Source organism: Saccoglossus kowalevskii, chromosome 3 (assembly GCF_978046115.1).
Source record: "Saccoglossus kowalevskii chromosome 3, keSacKowa6.1, whole genome shotgun sequence".
NCBI lineage: Eukaryota > Metazoa > Hemichordata > Enteropneusta > Harrimaniidae > Saccoglossus > Saccoglossus kowalevskii.
The window spans coordinates 10,706,783-10,731,796 of record NC_140643.1 but is presented as its reverse complement, the minus strand read 5'-3'; the positions used below and the strand labels follow the sequence as shown (position 1 = coordinate 10,731,796).

General features: G+C 36.0%; 2 protein-coding genes across 2 annotated transcripts; one reads left to right on the top strand and one right to left on the bottom strand.

Annotated features, from left to right (window-relative positions):
* Nucleotides 1-1,108: 1,108 nt before the first annotated feature.
* On the top strand, nt 1,109-16,252 carry LOC146747472 (uncharacterized). The gene is given in 6 exon segments (XM_085497555.1): nt 1,109-1,264; nt 9,371-9,652; nt 11,094-11,197; nt 13,628-13,809; nt 15,374-15,435; nt 15,437-16,252. Coding segments are annotated over 6 exon segments (777 nt in total). The 5' UTR covers nt 1,109-1,211; the 3' UTR covers nt 15,531-16,252.
* Nucleotides 16,253-20,043: 3,791 nt separating this feature from the next.
* LOC146747471 (tRNA methyltransferase 10 homolog C-like) lies at nt 20,044-20,796 on the bottom strand. Its single transcript, XM_085496662.1, has one exon. It carries the CDS (start codon nt 20,794-20,796, stop codon nt 20,044-20,046), a length of 753 nt encoding a protein of 250 aa, XP_085352788.1.
* Nucleotides 20,797-25,014: the final 4,218 nt, after the last annotated feature.

Below are 25,014 nucleotides of genomic sequence, written 5' to 3'. Positions count from 1 at the left end.
GTTCGCGAACGTTTTGAATGGTGGCGCTAGCTTTCGTCTTGCTGAACGCACCCCGTTCTAGTTTTTTTATTTCGTGCTCAACTGTGGGTCAGTTAGTTCATCTTTTACTATGCAACGTGCATGTTTTATGGCATTATACAAGTTTATGTAATTACCAGATGTTTACACTTTCGTTTGAAGTGTTTCGATCACCAGTAAATACAGTTTATGTTTCCAAGTGATACGTGAGAGTTCAAGGTCAAGTCGTTCCACTGAAACTCATGTTGGAATGTGGCAGACCGAGTCCAACCACAGTATATAAATATACTTTAATATTATTATTATAGCGGCGCAATTTTCAAGTAGCCGACCGATTTTCAAATAGCGGACAATTTGTACATATGGGCGACAGTATTACTGCCAGCTATACATGTATGCACAGTGTGTTGTTGATTCACGGATAGGTGTAGCCCTGCGTACAGTGCTGTGTGTACGGGGACGCGTTCGGTTGATAGATGTCCCCACCACAGCCCTGCGAACTTCCATAGACAAAGTCCGACACTTTGAAAAATATAACTTTTTTAATGAAATAATATGCCCAGGTACCAAAAATGATGATCGATTACCAGATATATCCAGAACTCCCAGTTCGGAGTCCAATTGTGGATGAAATCGGCTACTTTTCCCTAAAAACAAACGCATTCTCTCGCGTGAATGAAATTAAAAATGGCGGCGTTTGGTGGATAATTCCTCCGGTACCTACGCGTTTACAATTTGTCCGTCTTTACTAGTCGTTTTTTTTAAAGACATTTCAGTTTCAGATAACTTTATAATGGTTGTTACGGATAACTATCGTCATTTCAACCGATTTCGGCTGGGAAACTACTTATTTTTAACTTGCGCACCAATTACGGTGCGCTCCCGGATTTTGTCTATGGAGGTACGCAGGGCTGTGGTGGGGACATCTATCAACCGAACGCGTCCCCGTACACACAGCACTGTACGCAGGGCTAGGATAGGTGAAGCCCCCTGTGAAGCCAAGTGTACGGTATTTATTCTGTAGATCTGCTCATGCGTAGTCGATCAATATTATTTACGTGTTTGTCCTTGTCATATAAATACGGCTGTCCTCAGTGTGGCCCTATTACTGGGTAGCCGCGACAGTATAATAGTACTTGTCTTCTGACGTTCGTTCCTAGTTTCCAACATAAACGAAATTGACAAGATCCATCATGGGGTTCTTACGAGGTCTGTGGATCGGTTCAACTACACTCCGGCGCGTACGGTGAGTCAGTTTAGTCCTGACAGTTGTATGTTACAATGCAAAGGCATTTGACAGCCTTTATTCAAAACTTCCAAAATACAATGCAATGTCGAATATAAAGTTAAAACTAACCCTGGATTAACAGATGATTCCCTATCGACATATGGTGTCAAACAAGTCGAGAAGATTTAAAAAAAAAATAACCAGACGTATTAAAATTAGAAAGTTAGGTCAGAGGCGTTCATGTTATTTTGGTAATATGGGTTTAGTAATGTAATGCGATTATTACTTCCATGGTTTTCTTTTTTCACCACACCATGGCGTTAATAATTACCTCCATGAACACACATTAACATTGCCAGTTTGTGGGTATAATATCTTTACAGTGAACACAAAAACACTGCTATCATTATTTAGTCATAAACATAAGTCAGTGATGTTGTGGCTGTGGGAAATTGGTTTGTGAGTATAGCCACTGTATACTGTATCCGGAATAATAACATAGTCACAAAGTTTCAGTTCATCAAAAGTAAACATCAAACTGACGTTTATTCAATGGTAGAACACGGAACTGTACTTGAAAATACAATGGTAGAAAAACAGAACATAACAGGTCACACACTAAACTGTTTCTCGTGACCAGTGATCTAGATATGTGATAGGTCAATGATTGTAATAATAAAGTAACCATGACAATTTGACAATTAGCTGTGAAAAACCCTTAAAAACTCTAATAACTATAGAAATACTAGAAGAAAGCAAATAATCAAACTACACTTCAAATTATCATAACTGCATATAAATAATACAGCAAATGTAAAACAATATTATAGTAAATATTCTAATGTCTAATTAGACAATTCTAATTGATCAACAAACACAAATATGGTTTGTATCTCACCGTGACAGTACATACTATGAAATGTTCAAACATGTCAAAAACACATGTGTAGCAAATTATATTATTAGTGGTAAACTTATTCTCGCTATACTATTGTATAGAAACTTTTGTTATTCAGACAAAATATGTAAAATCCATTTTTTAAATTACAAATATCTTTTTGACGCACATTTCCAATAAAAGTTTACCTAAACCAAATTTTGGATTAATAGTATACTGTAATGTTTAACTTTGACTTATTTTAACCATAGGCACATTTTCTGTGACTTATAATAGAGCAAATACGGTAATATCCAGAATTAGTATTAATAAGTTTACTATCAACCAATATATATATATATATATAACAAATAGATTCTTGACACGAGGCTGTTTTTAACTGATTGAGGTCAAAGGTCAAATCTATATTAGATTAGAGTGCCCCCAAAAAATATTTATAATATTATCAACATTCTATAATTGTAAATTTTTATGAAAACTAATATTAGACTATTATGCCTAGTATTAAACAGTTTCCTTTATGCGAAAGATGCACAAATTTAGTCCATAAAGTTCAACGGACTATATCTCCAGAACCATGTTCGTAATGTAATACACAGGGCAAATATTAATACAAAAGTATATGATTGTATTCTGATATAGGTATTTTTCAGCTTTCTGAAAACAGTAATGGGTGGGGAAAGTTCTAATCACAATTAAACTATTACTACCTTTTCCCTCTCACTACTCTAATATACATGTACTATAATTGTTTATTCTCATATCAAACGTGTCATTTGTATTACTTTGTCAAATATTATTAATAAATATCAAGATTTCTTCTTGATACATGTATTAATAATAATAACAATGTATACAATGTATAACAATAAAATAACCCTCTAATGATGACTAAAAACTAAATTGAAAATGGCTGCTGAATGACAGCTGATTTGCTTTTTTTGAAATGTTGAGTGGCATAATAATTCGTCCATAACTTTTTTAGTTATAAATGAAGAGTCATTCCTAAAATTTTGTTCTCTATGGCAACCTCTCTTGACAAGGTTATCTCTAAATTTGTGTATTATAATCTCCAAATACATTTTTGTATTCTGTAGCTGTCTAAACTAAATCCCAACTCAGGAAACCTGTTTAAACTGAGTCCTGAGAAGAAACCTGTCTAAACTGATCGAATTCTGAAAAGAAACTTATTTAAGCTGAACCCTGATTAGAAACCAGCCTAAACTGAATCCTGAGAGAAAACCTGTCTAAACTGAATCTTGACTGCAAACCTGTCTAAGCTGAACCCTAACTGCAAACATGTCTAAACTGAAACCCTGACTGCAAACCTGTCTAAACTGAAACCCAGACTGCAAACCTGTCTAAACTGAACCCCTGATTGCAAACCTGTCTAAACTGAAACCCTGACTGCAAACCTGTCTAAACTGAACCCTGACTGCAAACCTGTCTAAACTGAACCCTGACTGCAAACCTGTCTGAACTGAAACCCTGACTACAAACCTGTCTAAACTGAAACCCTAACTGCAAACCTGTCTAAACTGAACCCTGGCTGCAAACCTGTCTAAATTTATCCCTGACTGGAAACCTGTCTAAACTGAACCCTGACTGGAAACCTGTCTAAACTGAACCTTGACTGCAAACCTGTCTAAACTGAACCCTGACTGCAAACCTGTCTAAACTGAAACCCTAACTGCAAACCTGTCTAAGCTGAACCCTAACTACAAACATGTCTAAACTGAAACCCTGACTGCAAACCTGTCTAAACTGAACCCTGACTGCAAACCTGTCTAAACTGAACCCTGACTGCAAACCTGTCTAAACTGAAACCCTGACTGCAAACCTGTCTAAACTGAACCCCTGACTGCAAACCTGTCTAAACTGAAACCCTGACTGCAAACCTGTCTAAACTGAAACCCTAACTGCAAAACTGTCTAAACTGAACTCTGACTGCAAACCTGTCTAAACTGAAACCCTGACTGCAAACCTGTCTAAACTGAACCCTGACTGCAAACCTGTCGAAACTGAATCCTGACTGCAAACCTGTCTAAACTGAACCCTGACTGCAAACCTGTCTAAACTGAAACCCTGACTGCAAACCTGTCTAAACTGAACCCTGACTGCAAACCTGTCTAAACTGAACCCTGACTGCAAACCTGTCTAAACTGAACCCTGACTGCAAACCTGTCTAAACTGAACCCTGACTGCAAACCTGTCTAAACTGAATCCTGACTGCAAACCTGTCTAAACTGAACCCTGACTGCAAACCTGTCTAAACTGAAACCCTGACTGCAAACCTGTCTAAACTGAACCCTGACTGCAAACCTGTCTAAACTGAAACCCTGACTGCAAACCTGTCTAAACTGAACCCTGACTGCAAACCTGTCTAAACTGAAACCCTGACTGCAAACCTGTCTAAACTGAACCCTGACTGCAAGCCTGTCTAAACTGAAGCCAGACTGCAAACCTGTCTAAACTGAAACCCTGACTGCAAACCTGTCTAAACCGAACCCTGACTGCAAACCTGTCTAAACTGAACCCTGACTGCAAACCTGTCTAAACTGAACCCTGACTGCAAACCTGTCTAAACTGAAACCCTGGCTGCAAACCTGTCTAAACTGAACCCTGACTGCAAACCTGTCTAAACTGAACCCTGACTGCAAACCTGTCTAAACTGAACCCTGACTGCAAACCTGTCTAAACTGAAACCCTGACTGCAAACCTGTCTAAACTGAACCCTGACTGCAAACCTGTCTAAACTGAACCCCTGACTGCAAACCTGTCTAAACTGAACCCTGGCTGCAAACCTGTCTAAATTTATCCCAGACTGGAAACCTGTCGAAACTGAACCCTGACTGCAAACCTGTCTAAACTGAAACCCTGACTGCAAACCTGTCTAAACTGAACCCTGACTGCAAACCTGTCTAAACTGAAACCCTAACTGCAAACCTGTCTAAGCTGAACCCTAACTGCAAACATGTCTAAACTGAAACCCTGACTGCAAACCTGTGTAAACTGAACCCCTGATTGCAAACCTGTCTAAACTGAAACCCTGACTGCAAACCTGTCTAAACTGAACCCTGACTGCAAACCTGTCTAAACTGAACCCTGACTGCAAACCTGTCTAAACTGAAACCCTGACTGCAAACCTGTCTAAACTGAACCCTGACTGCAAACCTGTCTAAACTGAACCCTGACTGCAAACCTGTCTAAACTGAACCCTGACTGCAAACCTGTCTAAACTGAACCCTGACTGCAAACCTGTCTAAACTGAACCCTGACTGCAAACCTGTCTAAACTGAAACCCTAACTGCAAACCTGTCTAAACTGAACCCTGGCTGCAAACCTGTCTAAATTTATCCCTGACTGGAAACCTGTCTAAACTGAACCCTGACTGCAAACCTGTCCAAACTGATTTCTGATGGCAAAGCTATCCAAACTGACCCCTGACTGCAAATAAATTGATCCCTGATGGCAAACATGTCTAAAGTGAACCCTGACTGCAAATAAATTGATCCCTGATGGCAAGCCTGTCTAAAGTGAACCCTGACAGCAAATAAATTGATCCCTGATGGCAAACCTGTCTAAAGTGAACCCTGACTGCAAATAAATTGATCCCTGATGGCAAACCTGTCTAAAGTGAACCCTGACTGCAAATAAATTGATCCCTGATGGCAAACCTGTCTATAGTGAACCCTGACTGCAAACCTGTCTAAACTGAACCCCTGACTACAAACCTGTCTAAACTGAACCCCTGACTGCAAACCTGTCTAAACTGAACTCCTGACTGCAAACCTGTCTAAACTGAACCCTGACTGCAAACCTGTCTAAACTGAACCCTGACTGCAAACCTGTCTAAACTGAACCCTGACTGCAAACCTGTCTAAACTGAACCCTGACTGCAAACCTATCTAAACTGAACCCTGACTGCAAACCAATCTGATATATTGTGTGGTGTAAATTTAATTTAATTTAATTTTTACTATATATTTTTATTATTTTGTGAGTTTATTGTTATCATTAGGTACGTCTCATTTTGTATTATTTCATCTATCGTCACATGCATCTGAACCAATGCCTATATAACAAGATTTTTTCGAAATCCCCTCTGACCAAGGGCAATAGGCAAAAGTGCCTGGGTTAATACTGGAAAAAATACATGAATATTTTCCTTCCTTAAAAAAGCAGTATTGCCCGAATTGCTGTGGTAACATGCTCTCACTCGTATTGGTCCGAGTCTGAGTTTCAGAATACTACGCTTAGCGTGTGCATGCCATAACCATGTGCTTTTAGAAAATGTTTTTGTTTTACAAAAAGAAATAATTAATTTAGTGTGATCGCGAAAACCAAACCTTGCTGCTAAAGAAATCCTGACTGGACGCATCTACGGGCATTTGACTGCTATCAATTATTCATGATGTCATTAATTATTCATGAGTGGGTATGTGAAAGTAAACATGACCTTTTAAAGGTTGGTTCGATTCGATCGCCGAGATGGATACTTTAACTTTCTAAGTGTAAAGATGATACTTTCATCCATGTTTACTGAAAACAAGTCAATTTAAATGTCCAATGTATATAACTAACCTTTTGATAGGACCTTAGAAGTAAAAGGTCACGTTCATTAACATAGATAAGATATGACGTATACAGCTGAAACATTTAATTAGCATAATCACCAGAGTGATTCCGCTCCAGGTTTCACTCCAACGCAGGGGGTCGCCTGCAGATGCGTGCAGTCGGGATTTCTTTTGCAGTCACGCTAGTTTTCGTGATCACGCTAAAAGGGTTAAATTGACAATTAATTATTTTTTTTTGTGAAACAAAAAATGCCAGTCTACATTATAGTGTACTTTGCCGTTTATAGAACACTATACAAATCATCTTAAATTATTTTAAAAATACAATTCTAATCTGGACTCAATATAGAGTGTTTGCTGTATAACCCAGCAACTTCAATAATCGCTGCTGTGCGGTCACTCTTTATGATGCATCGTTGTCACTAGATGCGTAGCTGTCGTTCTTTACATATTTAAACTTAGTTCGATGACGGAGGAAATAATATTACCGGCGATAAAAAAACATTATACCATTGCAGTACTGTAACCAATAATTGCTAAAAACCATGCAACTCCCCTATTGAACAATATTTCTACCCCGACGTCAGAGTGTGATAACTTGCAAAAAAAGGCACGAGTTTTCAGTATGCACATGAACAATTTGGTTTATTACTCTATTTCAAAACCATTTTTCAAAACAAGCCCATAAAAATTACGTACAATTTTATGCTAAAATATTAAGGATTTGTTTATTTGGTGTTCGACAACCTCTATGAATACCATAAATAATGTTCGTGAACAAGAAGTCTTTACGCAATGTGTCCAAAAATGGAATGCGCTGTGTCATACCCCGTCTATTTATAGTACTTTAGTGGAATTCCTCTTTTTAGCTCAGCTGTCGACTTTGTTGAGCGGAGCTTATCATATGAGTGATTGTCCGTCGTCGTCCGTGTCAATGTTTTACTTTTTCGACTTCTTCTTGAAAACTACAAGCCTGAATGCTTTGATACTTGGTGTATATGTACCTTGTGCAGACCTCTCTCAGATTTGTTCATTTCATGATCATATCTTCAATTCTCTAATTTTGGTGAATATTTTTGACATTTTTGGTAAAAAGTGATATTTTTGACTTCTTGTTAAAAGCCGCAAGTCCAATTGCTTTGATATTACATATATAGGTATTACATGTGGACCTCTCTCAGATTTGTTTATTTTGTAATGATATCTTTAATTCTCTAATTTTGGTGAATATTTTTGTCATTTTTGGTAAAAAGTGATATTTTCGACTTCTTATTTAAAAACCACAAGTCCAATTGCTTTGATATCACATATATAGGTACTACATGTGGACCTCTCTCAGATTTGTTCATTTTGTAATGATATCTTTAATTTTCTAATTTTGGTGAATATTTTTGTCATTTTTGGTAAAAAGTGATATTTTCTTCTTGTTGAAAACAGCAAGTCCCATTGCATTGATACTATGCATATTGTTCATTTTCTAATGATATCTTCTGTTCTTTAATTGAAATGTGCATCGCTAACAGCGGAGCCATCTCAGCCGAGAGGCTGCTTGTTTTTTTATAGCGGAACACAAATGCGCACGCAAGTGGAAGCGCATGTAATAGTTCTTTGTTGACGATCTAACCTGTCTAAACTGACTGACTATGGAACAGATAACAATACTGTTATGTCGTGCATATGATTAAGTTTCATATACTTTATAAAATCACTCTCAGAAATAATGTTATTATTCTTCTCTTTATCTGATGTTAATTTGCCTATTATGAAATGTTTAAGCACCGTCTTGACCAACACTATTATTTTTACTTTAACAGTTTCTTTTTCTCATTTTCTCATATACTCATCTAAAGAAAACTAAGAACATAATTAAATAGCAGCATATAACTTACTGGAGAGAAAATATGACAAATGAGAAAACAAAACTTGCATTAAATTTAAAATAAATTACAATTTTGAAGGTTAGTTGAATGTGTTAAATATAAAACATTTTTTTGTAACTAGATTCAGAACAAGTAATCATAGTTTAATCATTGAGAAAGGAAGATACAATCAACAAAAAACACCATTAAAAATAGGATTTGAAGACATTGTTTATTGCAAGACATAGAAGATGAAATCCACTTTCTTTTGAAATGTCCACTTCTTTTCAATTTATATTCCAAGAAAAACAAAGCTATAATCACAAATTCATTTATTTAATGGAAAGTATATAGTGACAAAAATACAATTGATATATTGATTCCCAATTCTTTGATAAATGAATTTTCTCTTGATTTGTAATATTGACAATCTGTTTTTTTTACTAATTACCCCAGACCATCCAAGCATCTCAGTGTTATCACTATTACCCTACAACATTGTGTACATGTTAACAGTAACACCAAGATGAATGGCTTGGGATATTTTGTAATCTATTCATATATATTCATATTGCTATTAACTTATAGAAAAATTGTATTTCTAATGATGCAATAAAGATATTATTAGTATACTTTGACTTTGTTGGTTAAAACAAACAACACCTCCCCCCAATAACTATACGATTGATTGTGTGTGTATGTATGTATGTATGGAGGTGTGTTGGGGGTGGGGGTCTATATGTGTGATACAAAATTTTATTACCTTTATTTGCTACATTTGTCTTTACAGAAAGCCAGATAGGATATCATTTGCATATTACCATGACAACCAGTCAAGTGAGCCAATCAGCAAGCAGCAACAGAAGAAGGGTAATCACAAGAAATTGCATATAGATACAAAAGATATGGATTCATGTTCCGTGTATGATATACTATGTGCTAGTATTGTTCCCAGACCTATTGCGTTTGTCAGTACATGCTCACTGAAAGATAAAGTGAACAATTTGGCTGCATTTAGTTTCTTTATGCCTGTTACAAGTGTTCCTCCAACTCTGGCATTTTCAATCACACGGTAAGAATATTATACGTGTAAATACGTGTTGGTGACGGTGATTGTGGAATGGGAATGCAGTTGTATGGGTGTATGATTAGACAGGCATTGGATGTGGTGGAACGGAAGAATAATTTGGTTGTTGGCATGCCATATGCGTATGGGTGGATTGGTAGGACCTTTTGGTGTATTGGCAGGCCAAGAGGGCACCAGTAATAATGTACCAGATCATTTGATATGGGTGGATTGGTGGGTCAAGTGGTATTGATGAATTGATAGGATAATTGGGTGTGGGTGGATTGGAGGACATTTGGTATGGATATATTGGCAGGCCATTGGATATGGATACGTTGGTAAGGACATTGGATATGGATACATTGGTAAGGACATTGGATATGAATACATTGGTAAGGACATTGGATATGGATACATTGGAAAGACATTGGATATGATTAGACTGGCAGGCCTTTGGGTATGGGTGGATTGGTAGGGCAATTTGGTGTGGATAGATGGGCAGGACATTTGGTATGGATGGACGGGCAGGACATTTGGTATGGATGGACGGGCAGGACATTTGGTATGGATGGACGGGCAGGACATTTGGTATGGATGGACGGGCAGGACATTTGGTATGGATGGACTGGCAGGACATTTGGTATGGATGGACGGGCAGGACATTTGGTATGGATGGACGGGCAGGACATTTGGTATGGATGGACGGGCAGGACATTTGGTATGGATGGACTGGCAAGATATTTGGTATGGATGGACTGGCAGGACATTTGGTATGGATGGACATGCAGGACATTTGGTATGGATGGACGGGCAGGACATTTGGTATGGATGGACGGGCAGGACATTTGGCATGGATGGACGGGCAGGACATTTGGCATGGATGGACGGGCAGGACATTTGGCATGGATGGACGGGCAGGACATTTGGCATGGATGGACGGGCAGGACATTTGGTATGGATGGACGGGCAGGACATTTGGTATGGATGGACGGGCAGGACATTTGGTATGGATGGACGGGCAGGACATTTGGTATGGATGGACGGGCAGGACATTTGGTATGGATGGACGGGCAGGACATTTGGTATGGATGGACGGGCAGGACATTTGGTATGGATGGACGGGCAGGACATTTGGTATGGATGGACGGGCAGGACATTTGGTATGGATGGACGGGCAGGACATTTGGTATGGATGGACGGGCAGGACATTTGGTTAAAGGGTAGGCCATTGTTGGATCGGCAGCTCCATTGTGTATGAGTAGATTGGTAGGACATTTGGTATGTAAGAATTCCAGTATAAGGTTCTTAATTAACATATTGTCTGCTGACATTTCCCACTGAGTTTGGTATGTCAGTGGAGAATTCAGTAAGTGATGTGTAAATGTTGGCTGATTTTATAACATTTGTACTGTCTATTCTATTTCATGATAATTTATAACTTTCACAGGAAATATAATGATACCAAGAAAGATACCCTTGTAAATATACTGGAGACTGGTCATTTTGTTGTCAATCACGTAGGTTTACCTATTGTGGACAAGGCTTACCAAGGTAGGATGTAACATTGAACTTAAACCTAATGGAGCATTGTGTCATTGAACCTGAACTTAGATTTTTCGGCAATCTGTTATGCTTTGTACATTTGATTAGAACTGATGATTGGTATATATGACGTACTTGACAGTTTATAATATGAATTAACCAATCAAATTTTCTGTAGTTGACCTTGATAGCATAACATCTTACTTTGATTCTAGGTATTTTTGTATGTCTTAGAATGTACATAGATTCTAGGCATATGTGTTAGGTCATTAGCTCTGAATGTGCATAGATTCTATGTATTTGTGTTGTCATAGACCTCATAATGTACATAGATTCTAGGCAAATGTGTTGTCATAGACCTCAGAATGTACATAGATTCTAGGCAATTGTGTTGGTTATAGACCTCAGAATGTACATAGATTCTAGGCAATTGTGTTGTCATAGACCTCATAATGTACATAGATTCTAGGCAATTGTGTTGTCATAGACCTCATAATGTACATAGATTCTAGGCAATTGTGTTGTCATAGACCTCATAATGTACATAGATTCTAGGCAAATGTGTTGTCATAGACCTCATAATGTACATAGATTCTAGGCAATTGTGTTGTCATAGACCTCAGAATGTACATAGATTCTATGCATTTGTGCTGGTCATAGACCTCAAAATTTACATAGATTCTAGGCAGTTGTGTTGTCATAGACCTCTGAATGTGCATAGATTCTATGCATTTGTGCTGGTCATAGACCTCAGAATTTACATAGATTCTAGGCAGTTGTGTTGTCATAGACCTCATAATGTACATAGATTCTAGGCAGTTGTGTTGTCATAGACCTCATAATGTACATAGATTCTAGGCAGTTGTGTTGTCATAGACCTCATAATGTACATAGATTCTAGGCAATTGTGTTGGTTATAGACATTCGTATGTACATAGATTCTAGGCAATTGTGTTGTCATAGACCTCATAATGTACATAGATTCTAGGCAATTGTGTTGTCATAGACCTCATAATGTACATAGATTCTAGGCAGTTGTGTTGTCATAGACCTCATAATGTACATAGATTCTAGGCAGTTGTGTTGTCATAGACCTCAGAATGTACATAGATTCTAGGCAATTGTGTTGGTTATAGACCTCAGAATGTACATAGATTCTAGGCAATTGTGTTGTCATAGACCTCATAATGTACATAGATTCTAGGCAATTGTGTTGTCATAGACCTCATAATGTACATAGATTCTAGGCAATTGTGTTGTCATAGACCTCATAATGTACATAGATTCTAGGCAATTGTGTTGTCATAGACCTCATAATGTACATAGATTCTAGGCAATTGTGTTGTCATAGACCTCATAATGTACATAGATTCTAGGCAGTTGTGTTGTCATAGACCTCATAATGTACATAGATTCTAGGCAGTTGTGTTGTCATAGACCTCAGAATGTACATAGATTCTAGGCAATTGTGTTGGTTATAGACCTCAGAATGTACATAGATTCTAGGCAATTGTGTTGTCATAGACCTCATAATGTACATAGATTCTAGGCAATTGTGTTGTCATAGACCTCATAATGTACATAGATTCTAGGCAATTGTGTTGTCATAGACCTCATAATGTACATAGATTCTAGGCAATTGTGTTGTCATAGACCTCATAATGTACATAGATTCTAGGCAATTGTGTTGTCATAGACCTCATAATGTACATAGATTCTAGGCAATTGTGTTGGTTATAGACCTCAGAATGTACATAGATTCTAGGCAATTGTGTTGTCATAGACCTCATAATGTACATAGATTCTAGGCATTTGTGTTGTCATAGACCTCATAATGTACATAGATTCTAGGCAATTGTGTTGTCATAGACCTCATAATGTACATAGATTCTAGGCAATTGTGTTGTCATAGACCTCATAATGTACATAGATTCTAGGCAATTGTGTTGTCATAGACCTCAGAATTTACATAGATTCTAGGCAATTGTGTTGTCATAGACCTCATAATGTACATAGATTCTAGGCAATTGTGTTGTCATAGACCTCATAATTTACATAGATTCTAGGCAATTGTGTTGTCATAGACCTCATAATGTACATAGATTCTAGGCAATTGTGTTGGTTATAGACATTGGTATGTGCATAGATAAATTCTAATATAGCCTTGGTCTGACTTGAAACTAGCAGTATCTAGATAAAGGGTCAGTAGGTATAACTTTACACTTTCAAGGTGTATTTTGAGTTCCAATACATTAATGAGGTCATTTCAACAGTTTCAAATTCCGGTAACTGCCTTATGAGGGTAGTTCATGGTAAATAAGTGTGATGCATGGTCCTCATACAAACAGTGTTTTAACATGTAGTGCATACATCATATGAAACCACCCTTTAATGCAACAAATCACATTAATTAATTTGCATAATACGTTGCCTTTCCAGCATCTCGAGAGTATGATTCACATATTGATGAATTTAATGAAGTTGGTTTCACTGCATTACCGAGTAAATATGGAATAGCTCCAATCGTCAAAGAATCACCGTTATCTCTAGAATGTTCTCTCTATTCAAGCATGGATATTGGAAAACCAAAATATGGAGGGTCTACAATTATAGTTGGTAAGGTAGGTACGAGTTAAATTGACCTTATTTGCTGCTTTGGTATTTGTCAGAAATAGATATTTTTGTCAAGTGTGTCAATTAATACCACCGTAAAATCTGTATTGAAACTGCATCCAGCTGCATTTTGAAAAATTGAGAAACAAAAAATCACAATTTCTCATAGGTGTTGTTGCTCTAATAGAAACCGCATCCCCTTTGTTTCATTGTACCATTTTAATAGAAACCATGGTTTCTAATACAGATTTAACAGTATATGTTCATTTCAAATATTGGCCGCCATTCCAGTGTGGCTCTCATTACATAATTTAAGAATTGATGTGAGATTACTGGTGAATTTGGTTAATTAATTTACACATTAAATATTGAATAGTTTCTTGCAAATTGCTGTTTAAAATTAAAATCTGTATTTTGTATCTGTACTGCAGTATATACATAAGAATCAAATCACCAAAAACCGTTGCTATCGGTACATTATGTTAATAGAACTCTCAAAGCATCATTTAGCATTTGGTGTATGATATTTGACGAAAATGAGTGAAATTTGCAAAATGATTTCATTAACAATGCACATTAATGTATTATAAAGTGACTAGCACATACTAGCAAAGGTTGCAAAATGTGTTGACATCTTTCAAATGACGCTTTACAGTATTTGTTCAGTTTGAAGCAAGCTTTCTGAGGTTGTGAAGTTCTCAAACAACAAATAGACGACAATGCTTTTAAATCTTGGGAAGCAACATTTTTAAAATAATGTAAATTCTACAGAAAAACCTTTCATGCATTTTGCCTATTTTGTCAAATCTCATACATGTCTACGTAAATTTTTTTTATATAAATTACAAATTTCAATGACAGCCGAATCTAACCAGCCAGTCAATGAGAATTGTGCACATCGTCATTCAAAAATGTTTCAATGTTATTCAATTGGCCAATAGAAACCTAATCTGATTAAAATAAGATCCTGGGTGGGTAATTTTTTTTTATAAAATTTTCTATAATTATTTTTTATTTAAATTATTTTTTAGCGTAACAATTATTTTGCTGCAAGAATTTTTTTGTTTGTGAAAGCCATCGGCATAGCAAATTTATTATAAAAACAAATATTAAAATAAATAATTATAATTAAAATTAATAACGAACATAAAATATATTAAAATTAATTTTAAAAAAATAGCCCAACTAGGATCTTATTTTAATCTGATTGATAGAAACCTCTTGTTTCAAATCTATAAATATTTATAATGATGAAGAGAATGCCTTTGTTTCACAATTTTCATCTACAAAATGGCTGCCAATGTACGGTTACACACGAGGGAACAAGTCATTGTTTCCATAGAAACAAGTTTGAGTATCCCTTATTCATACTTGCTTTTTGTCATTTATTATTTTTTTTCACATATTACAATGCAATTTCTTTCAATTTTTTTACATTTTGCTCTAGTATGAAGTGTGTAGCTGTGTCCATCCTTTACAAATGTATTTCAAAAAAAGTGTGAATACATTATGCTAATAAATCCCTGTCACATGTTTGTACTCGCCACTAAATGAGTTTGTTTTACATTACAGATTGTATGCTTACACATCAATGAAACTAGCTGGAAAGACAACCAAATTATACCAGAAACTCTAGTCAGTCTCAAGGCTTGGTTCTATGAATTACGGCAGTGGTGACATCAAATTTAGTATCATTGATGACACTGTGTGGAGTAAAAAACATTGGTAGTTCTGAATTGATGGGCATCAGGACTCTAGTTTTTTTGGTGCAGAAGCTCAACGTTATGAATAAATGTTCCAATTATCTTTCCTGTTGGTTTTATCCACTGTTCCAATGAACTATGCAACATGACGATGGGAGAGAATAACAAAACTAAATTGTGTGTATATTCTCTCGCTCTCAACGAGATCTATTGTGATAGCAGAGTATAGACAACAATTGATACTGCAATAATGTGTTACATAAATCGGTCTGTGTTGTCTCCTATCATGTATCAGAACACTGGATATGTGATGTTCCTCTGTGCATTGAATTTCTAAGATTATATCACTAATTTGCAAAGCAAGTTCATAAATTTATTTATATACATGTTGATGTATACATTGTAATTTAGGCCTGTCACTTAGTACATGTATGTGACAATGTGAGGCCATTCAGAGGTTATGCAATGAAATTTACGTACAAGTTGTAAACCCAATTATATTATTTATAAATTTAAAGTGGTATTATAATTTGATTATTTTGGTCATGGAGTTTTAAATTCATCATTTTTCAGTGCAACACTATGGATAGGCGATATTGTTATTTTACAAGTTTATGTGGATTTTATTTAAAGGATTTCACTCATCCGAAAAATTAAAAGCCAGTCTATATTGTGTGAATACTAATTGTATAACTGACTAGTAAGTATACTGTAATCTAAGAATTAAAACATATATATATATATTATACCTGAAATGTCATTAATAAACCGCTTTTTATGTGTAGGTATTGATGTGATGTTTACAAGATTCCACTCACTACAGTGTGGTTATATAATACATGTACTTAAATTTCATTTCAGTTACATTTGGTTGGTGCCCTGTTGTACTTAGAAAACCTTTGTTATAAGATTGCAGAAAATACACATTTGAAAAGTTGAGATATAACCATGGTGATGAGGTGTTCAGGACATATACAATGTAACTCAACTCGTAACGTCTATATTCAATCACCGTGGGGTTCCGTTATATCTATCAATTATTTGACCACGTTTTAACACTAGCACACTTTGTCCTAAAAGCATGTTACTTTATTAAGGGGGGTACATGTACATGGACAATAGATTGAATCACACCAATATAGAAGCAGGTTAATCTGCACGAGTAAAACATTGAAAGACTATATTAGCACCAAAATTATACAGATGAATTTCTGTATCCATGGTTATAATACAGGAAAAAAGTGAGATTCTGAAAAGTTAATGATAAGCAAAACGAATTGGTGAAGTTCAGTTATTGACAAAGTGGATATGTTGTAAATACTGTAGCTGTTGTATTTATTACAGTACACATATTGGTCATGTCAATATCATCAGACAAAACTTTGACATTAGAACAAGTGCAATTAAGTTTTGAACAAATTCTAATACAGTTTTTTTATAGAACAGTAAACTATTGTTTTTTGTATATTAATTGATAATATATATATTCAAAATACTTGTAATAAATCCGATAGAACACTGTCTTCTGTTTCAAGTATATTTGAATGATCTCTATTTGACACATTCCTTAAACTCTCTTATAAAAATAATTTTACCATATTTGCTCTATTAGTAGTGCATGATCTCACATAAATTAGAGGTGTTCCAATGATCAAAATAAAAATGTAATATTTTAATGATTCATAGCACATCAATTGTGATTTTTGGTTTATCTAGACAATGTACTAGACAAGGTTCCAATAATTATGCTATGTTTAACCATCTAGATCAGCAAATCATTCAACTTTTCTTATCTGTAAAATCTAATGTTTCTCTGCATAGTGCTAATCAGGCAGAATAGAATCAAAAATAAAATTATCGAAATTGTTTGCATTGACAATATCTTACAATGTATACATGTAGAAGCCAGTTGAGATTGCTTCATCTCTGTGACCTGCTCTATATTACATAGACCTTAAAAATGTATTCTAAGGTCTATGATATTACATAGAATAATAATCCCACTGTAATAATAAACAAGCAAATTGCATTAAGGTCACTACGATGTTACAGGTTTTTTTTCAAATACTTTAATGGTATTACCGATAAACCACATTAATTTCACAAAAGTGCTAGGTAGTGAAAAACATAAAATTTTACTGGGCTCCACAGAGTAAACTATTCTCTTCTCAAGAATGTTATTACATGTACCAGTAACCCTTCATGTGCCAGATAATTTCACACCCAAAATTCAGTGCAAAAAACGCATTTTGTATATTTTTAGTCAATTTTTCGTCATTTTGAATCATACAGCAGTTTCAGATATTGCTTTTAGATTTTGATCAAAAAGTTTGTAAATTTTATTTATATTTCATGAGGGGAGGGGAGACTAGACCAAATCATTTTGTAGACTAGGTCAAAAGTTGACAATGACACAAAGGGTTAAAGTTACATTCCCATAGAATGATCTGCAGAAAACATCTCGCTGACCCCTGTAAGTGTCAAAGTCATGTAAACTTAAAAATGATTACAACAATGACAATTATGTTTGGTTTGGTGATTAGACATGACCTTTTGAAGTGCAGGCTAACTTCCAGGATGTGTTGCCAAAACAACTGATTTTTACCTTGCCCGTACCATCAAAGATGGAAGGGAAAGGTATATTAAGGGAAAAATTTTGTCCGGCGTTGTCGTCGTCGTCGTCATTGTCGTCGTCGTTAATAATTGTTATTGTGTGCATGATAACTTTACTAATTCTATTCCAAACTTTATCAAACTTGGTCACCTTATTCATCAGTATAAATTCTTCCCTGAGTTTGAACAACAGATGTCCTGTATGAAAATATCATGCAAAAATTGAGAAAATCTGATAAAATATTTTGACTGTTTCTACTTGACTGATCACTGGTGATAAACATCAAAGGTCACTGATCTCAGTGGAAATATGCATTGTTGTATGTGTTCAATGAAGCAAATGATTTATCTTGTAATAATATCCTTGGTAATGTATCTCAGAATCCCATACTGGGTTTCAAAACCAACTCATGGAGAGATTGCACAGTCTGATACACATTTGCAAACCTACCAATAAAATCTTTACAGAAAACAAGATGTCAGAAAATCAATATAAGCACTCCTATGAACTGGGTGCCTAACTTTGATCAAGATCTGAAGCTAATAGAAAATCTGTTTAGTTCAAAGTTATCAAATCAAAAACAATACATAAAAAATACATTAAAAGCAAAACATTTCATCCACATTTTAAAAAGAAAATTATTCTAAAATATATGTATTCTGTATTTGACAAACAGTTCATTCGACAAATGAAAACTCACAGGAATATGTTTCAGCTATTAGAACAGAATGATAGAGTTTTTATAATACTAGTTTAAAAACGCACTTCAAAGATTGCAGTGTTTGAAGATGTAGATTCTCAGGAGGCAACAGTACTGTTGACTTCTCCCTCCACTGGACACCAACTATTTACTGTGGAATACTTTATTTTCGCTGGAATAAATTTTTGCTGAAAAGGCTTTTTAGGCGTTCTGTGTGGAATTTATTTTCACTGATTTTTGACGAGTTTAATGTGAAATATAGGAAAAAAAGTATATTCGCTGGATTTTATTTTCACGGAAACATCCCTTCAGCGAAAATAAATTCCAAACGAAAATAAAGTATTCTACAGTAAGTTGATTTGCATACAAAGCAGAGCTTGCAACATGATAGCTATTCATAAAGGGAGTTTTTTTTTTTACTTTTCATATAATACAGTAGTCACACAATGAGGCAGTTCATATTTGTCTCAGTGAATCATTAATTTTTGACAGACGCCTGTACAAAATACTTGGACTAAAGCCAGCTAAATTTTTCTGTTATCTTGTATGTTTTATGAATCTATTCACATCTAAATGCAGCACTTTTTTTTTTGCAATGAGACATTTGTTTTTATTCTAAAATATCTGAATTACTTTGAATAAAGCTGGAAATTATGTTCCTTAAAATAATTAAACAAATAAGGCATGTTTTTGTAAGATATTTACATCTTTTAAGGACATTCGGTAGACTGATTCCCCACTGTTGGTTCAACCCCAAAACTTGTTTGTATTCAAAATTAATTATGACAATGCATATTTATATTGAAACAAACTATGATAAAGGGAATTATATTATATAACAAAGGGCAAGGTCACCAGAGTTCAACTATGTTACCATTTCTCAGCGATTCCAATCATTAAATGTTGACAGTAACCTTTTGAAGTGCAGGCTAACTTCCAGGATGTGTTGCCAAAACAACTGATTTTATCATTTCTCAGTGATTCCAATTATTAAATGTTGACAGTAAGATTTAAATATTAGCTCTACATGTTAGAATAGACCATTTTCAGTTCAATGCAAGATCATAGTTACGCATGAAATCCAACATAAAAACATAACAAACAAACGTCATAGCATCGTCAAAAATATCACAAGATATTCGGTCAGCGTCTTAACACATTATGTGAGAATCTTGTAGTGAACAGAAAATCACCCATTACATAATGAAGCAAAACAAGTTGTGCTTTACTCTAACAAATCTTTAAGATAAGATCGTCGTTTTTTTCTCTTTCCCTCAGACTGTACAGCAGTCTTCAATTCATTTCTTGCTAGCCTTTCATAAAAGTTTGGTGGTATTGTATCATTCCAAGATACTCCTCTTCGTCTGGCAATAAAGGAAACCTGTTCTCCAGGATGTGGATTTTTTCCGTACCAGATTGCATGCTGTTTGCTATCAATCTCACCATTGTTATCAGTGACTATGCGAGATGCACGACTAAATGCAAATTTACCAATTGGTGAGTCCATAATCTGCGGTATGTTGGATGGTTTGTTCGTTTGCATTAAGTCATAAAAACGTTCAATCTTTCTTCTTGGTACATGCTGTAATGCTTGATTCCAGTTGTTCGTTTTCTTCAATTCCAGCATTATCTTCACCATCTGATCAATGGTTAAGTTTTTACCACCTTGGCTCCATTTGATGTGTTGATCAAGAGGCAGGCGTGCACTTGCTATATCAAAACGTTTTGACTTTGAAAACGATATACCAGGCTTGCGTCCACAATCACCCATAACACCTATAACGTACACCATATTTGGGTCGTAGTGGGTCAGAACATTTGGCGAATCGGCACTCAAATATACTAGTTTATCTTTGGGGAATAAATCCATAAAAGATGTATGTGAAATGTCTATAATTATTCTATCCATGTCAATATCAAATACTCGTTGAAGTTCTGAATTGTAGCTGCCACTTGGGTTGAGATTAGTCCAGTGCATATGGAACGGTTGCTAATGTGATTTCATTGCACTCAAAATATTTGTCAATTGACGTACTGCTATCTCAATTTCATTCTCTGTCAAATAGTCTTCATAGTCAAAATCTAAAACCAAATTCGGTTCAAATCTCATTCCACGAACCAAATTCCACATCTCCATATCAGACATATCTTTACTTGTCATGTCAAGCAGTATTCTATTCTCTGTCTCGTGAGAGGCATTTGCCTCGTTTTCTCTTAGCTGCTCCAATTTTCTGGAGTTTTCAATCCTGGCAAGTGTTCTCAAGTATCTTTTCCTTGCAACTGTACTATCTATATTGCTTAACTTTTCAATTTGTTCATCAGTTATGCTTTCAGGCACAAATAACCCGGCTCTTCTCCACATATCTACAAAAGTACAAAACCTTAGCAGTATGATATCCCTGTCACAGTCCTTGGTATCATCCTGTAGTAAGTCGGATTCAAGTGATCTATCAAACATCTCATATTGATATGCGTCCGTTGTTTTCATCGTAGAGTAATATCTGCTTGATGATGTGACTACCGGTAAACGATAATAATGCACGTTAGGTTGCTGATAAACCACATTGCTGTTTTCATACATTTCATACAAGTCAGGCAATGTCTGCAGTATCTCTGATGAAGGTTGCAACTTTCTTCTATAACGACTCAAGACAGAAGACTGGATCCGTCTTATAGCTGGAACTGCAACTGGCCTTCACATGATGGTCAAACCAGTGTTCATATGGTGGTTAAGCTGGCCTTCACATGGTGGTCTACCAGTTACTGTTATATAAATGCAAAGACAAGATTTTGGTCATAAAAAGAAGACTGTTTTATATGACAGCTAGTAATTAAACAAGACAGCCATGTATCTTATGAAATCGTTGCCATTAACCTTCACTCATACATATATGTGTATATATAATGTAATGAGTTTTAATTTTGCTATTTTCGATAAGTAAAATCCGCTTAATTAAATCTACGTGAATATGTAAAATAAGAATAAAACTCACTGTTTCCCTGACAAATTCGTGAAATTAAAACACAGTGAATATGCTCAAAACAGCAAAATAGTAAAAAAATAAATGTCAGTGAAAATTATTTTACAGTAATGAGCATTTTAGGTGAATTCCCCAGGGCGCTGAAGCAAAGTGAAATACTGGTATACACTGCCTTGTTTATGAAAATATAGGGAATCCAAATACCAGTATGTTAAAATTGATTAGGAGATAACTGTTGCAGAATCTTTTGCACAACCGAATAATACTGTAATGTCTGTCCCTGTCAATAAATAGTAGACACATTGCTTTTGGTCTCGCTATTCAGCCATGTTGGATTCTATATATTTTTAGTAACAAAGCACAATGCAATGCGCGTCTCAATGACGTCATACATAGCAAAGATATAACAAGCGCCAAATCGCAACAATACTAAAACTATCGTTTAACGTCTGGATATTACATTCCTCCCTTTCTTATGAGATTATGATTTTCATCGTACAAGTTAATGGTAAGCATGTATATCATAATACGATGGAACGATATTGTTTTTTCAAGAGTACATATGCTCAAGAGTTTGTGATACTTCCATAAACGATATTCTCGATATTATATAATGATAACACTATGTATATAAAGTAACATAAATTAACCTATCTGAGCGATAATCTCTTTCACGTTAATTTCCACTTCTTCTCATTAGCATATGGTTAACAATAACATATCAGTTAAGAGCTCAAACATAATCGATCAAGAGTCACAATATTCAGTTAAGAGTTCACTCGTAATCATTCAACTAAGCTGGTCTGCGTCTGTTCCTCTGTGGTCTAATAACTGGTGGTTCAGATTTCAGTTTGCTTGGTGTATTGCAAACAGTTTCTGATTCTGCTTGTTGCTCTGGTTGTCTCACTTCTTGCTCTTCCTGATTGGTCATCAGTAGTAGTTGTTCTCTCCAGTCTTCAGAATCTAACTCTTTATTGTGAGTTAGAGGTATTTGTTGTCCTTCATCGATGTTCTGGACTACTGCATTCACAAGCTTGAATTTGCTTGCATCACGGTAAGTTTCTCTTCCATCAGTGATACGTCTGGCTGCAATACTTGATCCATCAATTCGGTAGATGGTGTAGAATGCTGGTTCATAAGCTGTTGTCCATTTGTTCTTCTTGTGTTGCTTTAGTAGAACATAATCACCTACTACAAAGTTATGTGCTTTGGGTTTTCTGTTCTCAGCATTGAGTTTCAGTCTCTGTTTATACTCCTTGTCTCTATCATTAATGATAATATCTCTTATAGTCTCTTTATCTTTATCTCTCTGATGATCTAGCTTTGTTCTCACTTGTCTGTTCATCAGTGCTTCATATGGTGTTGTGTTTGTTGCTGGGTGCGGTGTTGAACGGTACCCTGTTAGCATTTCTTGTACAGCAGTTTCACAGTCTTTGCCTTGAAGATGTGCTATTCTTTCTGTTTTGTTTAGCATGTTCATGAAACTTTCTACTTCCCCATTGGCTCGTGCATGTTCGGGTGTTACAAGATGGTGATGAAATCCTTCCTCTTTTGCAAAGTCTGCAAACTCTCTGGAATTGTAAGGTGGACCATTGTCACTTTTTAGCTGCCTTGGTGTACCATGTGTGGCGAACATTTTCTTGAGCTTTTTCTTGGTCGGCTTAGCTGCTGTTGAGTACACGGTTTCCACTTCTGGGTATCTGGTTCTCTTGTCGATGGCCACTAGATTATAATGCCCATCTGGATATGGTCCTCCAAAATCAACCGATATCACATCCCAGGGTTTCTCTGGAATGGTAGTCATTTTAATTGGTTCTTGTTTATGCTGTTGAGTAGTTACTTGGCATTCATAGCATTGACCTATGATTTGCTCAACAAGATTGTTCATCGCTGGGAACCAATATTTCTCCCGCAGCATCTGTTTGGTTCTAGTCATCCCAAAATGACCTAATTTGTGAGCTGCCTTGATGACTTTTCGCTGTAGATTTCTTGGAATTATAATGCGATTTAGTCTAAAGATCAATCCTTCTGCTGTATATAATTCATGTCTTATCATGTAGAAAGGTGTGATGTCTGGGTCTTTCTTGTGCTGCTCCCAGTCACCTCTAAGAATAACATTACTTAGTTTCTGCAGTTGACTATCTGTTTCTGTTTCTTCTTTGATCCGGTCCATCACTACTGCATGTTCATCAACTTTCACCTGCTTGATGGTCTTCTCTGTAGTATCTGTACCAGTTTCTGGTAGTGGGTGCCTAGATAGAAAGTCTAGTGGATCTGCTGCATCCTTTCCTGGCTCATAGACTAATTCATAATCTACATTTTGCATGTCCATGACCCATTTCTCTATTCTCGGTGGTAGTTTCGATGTTGCTTTGTTAAACATTGGTAGCAGTGGTTTATGTGCTGTAATGATTTTGAATCTTGGTGCTCCTAACAGATACATGCTGAACCTGTTCTTTGCCCATACCACTGATAAAGCATCTTTCTCTGTTTGGCTGTATCTTTTCTCTGCAGTTGTCATTGTTCGGCTGATGAAGTGCACTGGTTGCATACCTTTTCTGCTCATCTGGAACAACCCAGCTGATAGTCCTTCATGATAGCTAGCTTCAACTCTTAATGTGATTGGTTTTGCTGGATTAAAGTATGCCATGGTATCTTCACTCGTGAAGCTTTCTTTGAGTCTCTCAAAAGCTGTATTTTCTTCTGGCCCCCATTTGAACTGGACGTCTTTGTGTGTCAGTTCCCTTAATGGTGCAGTCAGTTTTGTATAACGAGGAATAAATTTGGATAGGTAACCAATCATCCCTAGGAAACTTCTCACTGCTTCTTTTGATTCTGGTGCTTTGCTCTCTTTCACAGCCCGTACCTTATCTGGTGTCGGCTTCAAGCCATCTTTGGAAAATATGTATCCATAGAATTCTATCTCCTCAACTCCAAATTTGCCCTTTTCTAAGTTGAAGGTGATGCCAAAATCTTCTGCTCTCTGTAGGACGGCCTCCAGTGTTTTGTTATGCTCTTCTATGTTGCGTCCTCCGAGTAAAATGTCGTCGCGTTGATTCAGACACTTTGGTATGTCTCCAAAAATTCTGTAGATTGTTTCATCAAATAAGTCTTGAGAAGACTTAGCTCCAAATATCAATCTTCTTGGTCTCATGTTGCCCCATGGTGTACTAAATGTAGCAACCGCTCGAGACTCTGGGTCAAGTAAAAGTTGA